Source organism: Adiantum capillus-veneris, chromosome 30 (genome assembly GCF_014529385.1).
Source record: "Adiantum capillus-veneris isolate H3 chromosome 30, ASM1452938v2, whole genome shotgun sequence".
In the NCBI taxonomy this organism is placed as follows: domain Eukaryota; kingdom Viridiplantae; phylum Streptophyta; class Polypodiopsida; order Polypodiales; family Pteridaceae; genus Adiantum; species Adiantum capillus-veneris.
The window spans coordinates 108,983,060-108,992,205 of NC_140960.1; the positions used below are offsets into that span (position 1 = coordinate 108,983,060).

The 9,146-nt window shown below is 39.7% G+C and overlaps 1 protein-coding gene across 5 annotated transcripts; it reads right to left on the reverse strand.

Annotated features, from left to right (window-relative positions):
* Nucleotides 1-1,401: 1,401 nt before the first annotated feature.
* LOC147418596 (uncharacterized) lies at nucleotides 1,402-7,493 on the reverse strand. 5 transcript variants are annotated; one of them, XM_086506921.1, is made up of 14 exons: nucleotides 7,241-7,493; nucleotides 6,210-6,258; nucleotides 5,999-6,126; nucleotides 4,490-4,668; nucleotides 4,252-4,407; nucleotides 4,030-4,140; nucleotides 3,724-3,936; nucleotides 3,592-3,653; nucleotides 3,461-3,515; nucleotides 2,599-2,664; nucleotides 2,437-2,511; nucleotides 2,197-2,355; nucleotides 1,926-2,114; nucleotides 1,402-1,827 (listed from the first exon to the last, which is right to left on the reverse strand). In XM_086506921.1, the coding sequence occupies exons 1-14, from the start codon at nucleotides 7,380-7,382 to the stop codon at nucleotides 1,603-1,605; spliced, it is 1,809 nt and encodes a 602-aa protein (XP_086363047.1). In that variant the 5' UTR covers nucleotides 7,383-7,493; the 3' UTR covers nucleotides 1,402-1,602. The 5 variants fall into 5 exon arrangements, with proteins under 5 accessions (XP_086363047.1, XP_086363045.1, XP_086363046.1 ...); XM_086506919.1 differs by having other exon boundaries at nucleotides 6,210-6,291; nucleotides 7,241-7,492; XM_086506920.1 differs by having other exon boundaries at nucleotides 3,461-3,512; nucleotides 6,210-6,291; nucleotides 7,241-7,491.
* Between the last annotated feature and the right edge of the window lie 1,653 nt (nucleotides 7,494-9,146).

A 9,146-nucleotide genomic window follows, 5' to 3' on the forward strand; every position in this document is an offset into this window, starting at 1 on the left:
CAAAAATAGACAACAATTAATAGCGTCAGGATATGACCATGTCTCCAAGACTCCATCGAAAGGCAAAGTTTACTAGTCCCATGAGGAAGCTATTAGGCCCTAACGAAAACAAAACCAAACCAACCGATGGCGTCGGTCACATCATCATGAATCATTTTTCTGGCATTGGGTACAAGGTGAAACTATGATTGGTTACGTGTAAGAGCAATGGAATGCTCATTGCTGGATTACATATATTTGTGCTATGGATCTCCAAGATAAATCAGCACTTAATTTCTCTTTTGTCCCAAAGATGTTGAGACCTTGTTACACACCTCATGCACCCTATAGGCTAGATCTATATTACAAGCTGCTTGTACACAACAATGCATTTTACCCTCTTGCTCCACTTTGATGGTTTTTTAAGGGCAATGCCATGGCACACTTTACTCGTTTAAATTGCTTTCCCGCACATGGCCCAATAGAGTAACACGCTTCGACACAATGATGACGACTGCAGGGAAAAAAGTGATCAAGACCACAGGAGAAACGAGCGATGAGGTAGTGCTTCTTGTGCAGGGGGGAGAGGGAAATGAAATGAAATGGAAGGTTATATTAACGTCTTCAAGAGTCCGAAATGAACTCCTCTCTCTCTCTCTTCAATCCTTTTGTCTTCAGAAATTCTTGAAGAGAGAGAGGAGTGACATTAGTATATTAACGCCTTGTGATCTAGTCAAAGAAGATCGTCTCCAAGCAACATATAGACTACTGTAGACCTGAAGTTTCTATGCAAGTGTACAGCCACTGATTTGAATTTCCTCAATTGGGCATCTCAAAAGTAGGTTCACCCAATGAGAATTTCTTGTGCAAAAAGACAACACTCAAAGTTAAATCTTAAAGGGCATAACTTACTTCAAGAATTTCTGAGGGAAGATACTGAAGAAAGGAACCGCCAAGGAGATCTGAAGACGCAAAGGAATCTGTCCAGCACCACTCATCAGCGCCCCACTCCTCAAATTTACACGAAAGTGGCAGCATAGACTACAGCCAGTGCCATAAAAATGGGCATATGTACCCAACAAAAGAATATAAGAAGCGCTGCAGTTTGGATGATATAACCCAAGGTCTTCCATAACCTCATCTAGAAAGGGCTCCGCGCATTCTCAAATATACACAGAATTTGATTAATATTGATTCAAATCAAACCCTACGTCATTGAAAGAATGCTTTTAGCATGGCAAACTATCAGGAGACCAGATACCGGCAATTCAACATCCAAGGAACCAAGACCCCTCAGCTCTAAGGAGGAGAAAGCTCAAAAAGGTATGCTACACCTTCAAAGCATGTAAAGCAGGCCCACATAGATACTTTGACCATTGATGAATATGAGTCAAAGCAAGGGTTATGCTCGACGCTATCTAAGAACAGAAGTACCTTAGTAACACTTGACCTCTCAGTACCTGTTATGATATACATGAAAATTTCAGTGTTTTGGCACAAAGAACGTCTTTGAAGGGTGATGTGTCAGGGCCTTCTTATATCCAAGAAAAGCCAACCGTGTATGTGAAAACAAAACAATTCATATGATACACAGCAGATATTAATAATGACTCCTTTAGTAAATCAGGACCTGGCATTAGTTCTCTTTGGTCTTTGATCAATGAAGGCAATTCGCCTCCCAGCGTAATCGAACACAATGGTGAAATTGACCAGCATTTCAGTACAAAAAATACCAGCACAGTAACCAGACATGCCCATCTTCTGAGCACTTTTGTTCGGTACTAGGCCTACTACATCAGAAAATGTATAGCCACCGATCTCAAACTTTCCTACATTACCATAATCAGCCTGCATGAGACAAGGAAAAAATACTTAGCAAATGGCCCACCTTTTGCTTTGAGTTGCCCTCACAACTAGAGCCAAAGTGAAGGTTAGCGCCACAATACCTGAGAAACAACCATCCGCCTGCCCCTGAACATGGCAGGAGTGTCCACTTCAGGATCATCAAAACCTTCGACAAGATTACTTGGAAACATCAAACTAGCCCCAGCTGCTCCAGTATCCACCATAAGAATGACTTCTTTCCCATTGACCTTAGCTAGAACGTGTGGTACGTTGTCAAAAAGAAACATTCTCTGCACAACCATTAGCCATGTTCATGTACACAAATACAATACAACACCAGCACCACAAAAAAAAAAGATAAAACAGACAAACCTGCCACTGGAACTTCTTCATTTTCGAATCAGTTTTGTATTCAGCAGGATCATAAAGCGATAAGGTTCGGAGTTTGGGGGACATCTCAACAATACAGCCATGGAACAAATCGAATCCACATAGCCCATCCACATCTTTGAGAAGTTTATCTATATTCACCTGGATTGTGCAAACAAAAGTCATTTCATGCCTTTCATCTGAAGAAAAAAAGCTCCATCTCAAACTTCAGCTGTCCTTCACCTCCATAAACATGGGATTGAGTATTTTGAGAGGACCGATCTCAAAGCTCTTTCCACGAAAGAACTGTGTCTTCATCTGGATAGCAAAAAACTTATTACTGGGTATAAAATTGGAGGGCAACGGAGTACCTTAACTCAGATAAAACACAAAAGGCATACATACCACCCCACCTCCAGAAATGCTTGTGGCATACACCTCCCCAAAGCCATGCATGCCCAGCTCTATCGCCTGCACATGAGCTAACTTAAAAAAGTCAGATTTCATTAGATGCAATTCCAAAAAATTGCCACATCTCCTCTTCAATGTCAGCTTGAGAAAAAATATAAGGGAAAATAAATGACTATGGGAAGAAGCAAGCACCCAGAGACAAAATTGCTTCAAACAAATGAGACAAGATACCACCAAAAGCAATTTATGCCACAAAACAAAGAAATTAAAAACTTCGTATTCTTCATTCAAATGAGAAACAAAAAGCACTCTACACATATTTTGCTCCAAAGGGGAAACCTGAGTGCAGCAATGAAACTTAACGCCTAATTCAAAAGCATATCTTATGCAATCTTCAACTACATTGCACTTATATGGCATGAAATATGCCGCACAAGTAACATATACATTAGCTCTTACTTCTCACCTAACCTACAGGGAAGGGACAATGGTCTTGTCAGCCCTGCATGTCTCGAATCTCCATTATTTAGTCTTTTTTCAGACCTATATTTGCAGTATGTCTCCAGAACCGATGACAAGCCCCGAGACTGCCCCCATAGAGTTCTTAAATTGACATTATGTGCAAGGAGAAGGCATTGCCCTTAAGCATACAATCTCCAATGCAACAATGAAAAGGTATGTGCCAACATTATGCACATAAGAGTCTCCTACAAACCGTTCAGCAATCATAATTTTCAAAAAGTTAAACCTTAATCACCATGTTGAAAAAACAGATATTCTAGATGCGACACACACCTTCAACCAAAAAGTGCATGAATGGATGTGTATTGCAAGGACCAGAAAAATTACTCATTACCTTTTTCCTGTTTATTGCAAGACAACCTGTTCCAGTATCCAGTATATAATGCCTGCTAGGTATTGATTAGGAAAACATGGGTTAAGCTTTTAGGCCTCGCACAAGATTTCCTAAAAAACGCATCAACTTACCCTGCTTCTTTTCCATCAACAATTGGACGAACCATATAATGGCCGCTCTTTGCATATCTCATCTGCGCAAAATCGGCATGTTAACATACAACCTCCTAAAGCAACAAACAGCTGTGTATATAAGAGCCATGCCTGAACAGAGGCTGGGTGGCTGCTGTCAAAACGAATTTGTGGATGGTGCTGATGATAGCGTGGCACGAGCAATGATCCAGGATAGCCAAAAAAAGGTGTCCTTTCCTCACCTTCCAAAGCCTTAGCTAGAACCTTGACAACTTTGTAGTTTTCTTGTCCAACTGATGAAGATGCTTTCGAACTAAAGATAGGAAGTCTGCTTTGCCTGTCTGCCTGCACAATTCACAGGACACCATTGAAATGAAAACTCGAAAAGTAAGTCACGAATGAAGTTCATCATCTACACAATCTTACAAAATTTCTTACCAGCACAGTTTGCCAATTTGAAAATTTCCATCGATCTCTGAAGCAAAACTTTTGAAAGGACATCCGCATAGGCAACCAAGTATTTCTATCAACAACAACAAAAGCCACCACCTGCATCAAGAAAGAATAAAGTTTTAACATACACCTTACAACTGCAGAAAGGTCATTAGAAGTTAAAATTTGCATTAAGTGGTGAATTTATGCAGGTCTAAACTGGCATGCCTGTTTGCTTTTTAGCTTGACAGAAAAAAGTAGTTCTTTATCAGGCGAGTAAAGCACTGCAGTTGAACCAGCCCGCTCTTGCTGGATATCCAGATGCTTTTGGGCTTCATCAGTAACCCAGAAACCAGTTCGAACCCATGCAGAAAGCACACATACCTGCACGTACGTGGATATCAAGACACACAAAAACACTTTAGGTAGTTCAAAATAAAGTTGAGGAGTCCACATTTTTACTAACCTCACCCTCGTCGAATTCAAGTCTTGAAACTCTACCAGCTGCATCAGCATGCCAAGTCAGGCTGCCATCATACCCCCACTCCTGGACAAACTCTTCATTCTTAAACTGTTCATGAAAACAGCCATCCATAGCCCATTTAAAAATCCATTCACTTTCTATTCCCCAGATCAACGCCTTGCCTGTCCATGATAAATCTTGATGTCAAAAGCAACAAAGGTATGGATGCATAAGATGCAGTGAGTATATTTTCCCAATCATTTCAGAATAGTCTTACTTCGACAAGTGTTATACTCAACAAGCAGAGCATATGAACAAGATTCTGGAATATTTGAGCATGGACATCTGACATCTATGCTATACATTCATGGTAGTCATACAAAAAGACAATATGACCACCTCCATCACAGCTGACTAGTCACTAAATACTACAACATGCCCAATGACATCAATGTCCAATAACGGATAAAAAACTAGTTATCAATTTGTCCTCTGGTCTCACACACTCACAAAGCATACACTCTTAAGACCCTAAGTTCCTGTCATGGCTTTAAAATTGCAGGGAAAACTTAGGCATTATGAAACCAGGCAATCACTGCATTGAGTAAAGCAAAAAACTTCACTGCACAAAAAAACAAGTCAACTACAAATCTTAAAGCCTTAACTACACAAATTAAACCGCTTCACAATCGAAGCAAAAACAACAATTGGCTAATAAGCTACAATTAAAAGCACAATTACCAAAACAACTGATCTTTACTGACCTGTTGGATGTATGTGCAGAGAAATGTAAGATCAGCCCTGACATGAGTAACCTAAACTAAGGTGAAGTTTGCATTATGTGTTACAGAAAAAAGGATTAAACCTTTCAAACTTAAACTTGCCTATCATTCAAGTGTTAATAAACTCTCATGTAAAAAGAAAATAGAAAAGAAAATCTCCCAAATTGTTTCTATTCCTTTTGATGAGTTTTTCCACAATTAAGCAGAGATAATTAAATTCTCAAACCATGAGCTAGTAGGCTACTTTAACCAGCCGTCAAACTCTGTAGTATAACTTGTGATATGCATGGTGTTAAAGTAAAGAATTAATACTAACAAGTTTAAGCCACCAGGAGACTTCAGGTAGCCAATAGGTTCTAGAAAGCACTGAGTTCATCGCCCTCCTTTCTTACATTGAATTTTCAAATAAGTGACTTATTTCATGTGCTAGAACACTGCATATTCTTCTATATTTATGCATTTCTCTGTAAATTAGTGAGGAAAATATCTTAAACGGGCAGAAGAAAGATGTGCTCACAGAAAATTTAACCTTACCAAAGCTTTAGCGCATAGCCATTTAAGAACCTATATGAACAGAATCAAATTAAAGATAAGTGAAGATGAATATGTGAACAGAAGGAAGTCTCAAGACATTTGAAACCCTCAATCCTCATCAAGAGGAAATTTCATCATACATCACTTCAGGAAAAAGATGAAAAACAGGATAATGAATTGTGAGGAAGTAAGAAACCTGTCAGGACAATGACTTCATTAGAAAGGTAATGCTCCATTCCAACCGCCGTGTTGATAAGCTGAATATTTTCCAAGCCTTCCATCCAATCAACTCCTGAAGTTTGTGGCTGACCCTGAACCTGCCCTCTGAAGTGCTTATTACTTGCAAAAGCAGATTGGATACAGAACAGAGACCCAAGGACTCAGTAATTTGAAAACAAGCAACTCACCTTGTAGAAGCTTTAACCCCACATTGAGAAGAGGATTCAAGTTTCCTGTCTGTCAAATTCAGACGAGCGGCATTAGCAGCACCTAGCAAATAATTCCAGAACAGATAGTTTAGTCAATGCCAAATGTCTTGCCAACATGTATCTTGCACCCAAAGTAAGCACACAAGCCGTGCAACCCCCCCTTTTCATCGATTGTGTGAGGCCTTTGTGTCCACGCATACAAAACAGTACACGACTCTCTCTATCATTCTCCCTTCCTCCCTAGAATGGAATGGGAGACACATAACAAAGTTTAAAAGACTCAAATTTTGAGCCCAAGATGGATGTAAGACATCAAGGAATGGTTTGGAAGAGGGGAAGAAACACAATTGCTTCAAGATGCATCACTACACACTGCAATGAACAAAGCTTTCCTAGAACAACAATGTATCACGGCATGGGAAAAACCCAGAGGCTCGCGCTTTATACATTACACCACCCACATTACCCCCAAATACAAAAGCATGTTCTTCAGTGAGAGAGGAAACCATACTTACCCATACACGCCTGAGCCTATCGCCCTATCTGCAATCCGTACAACAATGATCTGGCTTAGCTCCCACTCCCTTCAATGTGTGACAGGGCATTGGGCCACTGGGGAAGAGTCCCTTTGTGTATGCACACTCTACCCCTTGCAAGTTAAAGAGTCTGAGGATCATACCCTACTTAACTGTTGGCCTTTGATCACATTTGAGCTTACTTTTCTCAACCTGGACCACTCCATTACATACTTTCTTCATAGACTCTACCCTCATATCCTCAGTTTAAAGGCACCGAGTCATTCATTATCTCACCATAGAGCAACATTGGAATCGTTGATTAGCTCAAGACAGAGCATGGACATTCTTTGTTTGGTCCTCTCTCTCTCTCTCTCTCTCTCTCTCTCTCTCTCTCTCTCTCTCTCTCTCACACACACACACACACATACACGCACACATATGGAGAAACAACACTATAGGTGCAGCAGAAAGGGAAGGCCAAAAAAGGGTTACCTGCAGAAGAGAAGCTCCATCTCACACTGAAGGAAGGATTTGTAGCAGCGCGCGAAAGCATGAATGCCACGCTCTTCCTTTGAGACATGCAGGCTCTTCTCACACTAATGGCTGCGGCCGCACTGTAGTTCATCAAAGCCATCAGACTGGCGCAAATTACCCCCAACAGCAGACCTGGCCCATCACTCGAAGACAGCGGCGAGCTCACACGCAGTTGCTCCTGATTTTGAACACAAATTGTCTGGGGTATTGGCAGGAACAATGCGGAGATATCTGTATTTTTTGGACAAATAGATAGTTCATTTAATACTTAATGTGTGAATTGTGTAAGATGGATACTATGAGTAAATTGCTATTGGGCAAAGAAGACAATTTATGAGTAGAAACGATATCAAAATGAAAAATTTAAAGTGGAATATCAACTTGATATTTGAGTAGAAGTATTGGCAGGGTGTGTATTGGGTGTGCAATACAGAGAAATTGTTTTCTGAAGCCATAATTAAAAAACCATAAGACCATTAAACTTTTCATTGTCCAGTGAGTAAATGAGACAAAGTCTAAACCAAAGAGTGCACGCCATTCAGGGTCATACAGAAGTATGGTGGAGAGTCGACACTGTATCTCCCCAGAAATTATTAGAAACAGAAGTTGTGTCATGCCCTGTAGATTAATTGTGTTGTTCAAGCAAACACATAGACATGGAGATTTAGATTCAGATGATAAACCTTTTGGAAGTAATGCGTACTGCAATATTCGTCGCTATGTGTTCAAACTCGATCTTGAGATGCAAAGCTTGGTGTGAAAGCAGATAAAAGTTATTGTCGCATAAAAGTCAAGGGGTGAAAGTGAGTAATGGTTGTTCCACAATGAGCATAAACTTGAAATGATTGTTCTAAAGAAGATAATCTAGATTTTACATATTGATACTAAAATATACTTGTCAATATTCAACTTGCTCTTATGGAAACCTACACATCAATAAGAAACCTTAGTGACCAAACTTTGAATTTGTGGGTTTAGACAGGTTCAGAAGAAAATATTTTTATTAGATATGACAGTTTTAGCAATTTGGTGAAGCTGATGACCGTCTCATTAGAATGCTTTTTGTTCTATTAGCAAGATCCAGCTCCTAAATTTAAGTAGAAAGATGGAAGATAGAGAAGTCTTCCTTCTTACTTGTTGTCATCACAAGTCCATGTGAAAAAAGTATGTAGAGAGAAGGAAGATAGAGAATTTTTTCTTATTACTTGTTGTCGTGGCAAGTCCATGTGAAACTAATGTCGCCACAAGATAGAGTGTTCATTGTTGACTTTTTAATCTATCTAGAAAATTCTTGGTCCTAAAACTATGTAGACACTATGTTCCTTGTTCCTTGTTACTTGTTGTCGTCGCAAGTCTATGTGAAATACGTCATCGCAAGATAAGAGTGATCATTGTTGATTTATTTACTTGTTTACTTACAATTGTCTAACCATTGTTGTCGAAAATTAGAGAGATGCAAGATATAGAGTAAGATAGAGAGATGGAAGACAAAGAGTGTCATTTGCTTGTTGTGATATTGAGCCCTAGATTATGTCATAGAACATCTCATTAATTATTATGGAACATAGGAGAGATTTTTAAAAAATTAGTTACTTGTTGAGTTGTCATGTGAAAATACCCTTAGAGAGTCTAGCTTAATAAAAGAATTCGCAAGTGCTGGATGTTGCAGGCACTCAATGAGTATGCGGCTGAATGCTATTGGAGTTGTGTGTTGAAGGTAGATGGCACATGGATGTGGTAGGCATAAGTACATACTGGGTGTACAAGATCGATGGAGGGTTGTATTATGTTGTAGATAGGTTGCAGTGAGAGTTGGCGGGGACTTAGGGTGTGAAGCACAAAAGACTCAATGAGACCTAAAAAG

Excerpts from the sequence above, each read along its gene's own strand:
- LOC147418596 (XM_086506919.1), bottom strand. The coding sequence starts at position 7,382 with ATGGCTTTGATGAACTACAGTGCGGCCGCAGCCATTAGTGTGAGAAGA. Across the intron at positions 4,408-4,489 it reads TTGAATTCGACGAGGGTGAG|GTATGTGTGCTTTCTGCATG; the intron begins GTTAGTAAAAAT and ends ACGTACGTGCAG. Across the intron at positions 3,516-3,591 it reads GTTGATGGAAAAGAAGCAGG|CAGGCATTATATACTGGATA; the intron begins GTAAGTTGATGC and ends ATCAATACCTAG.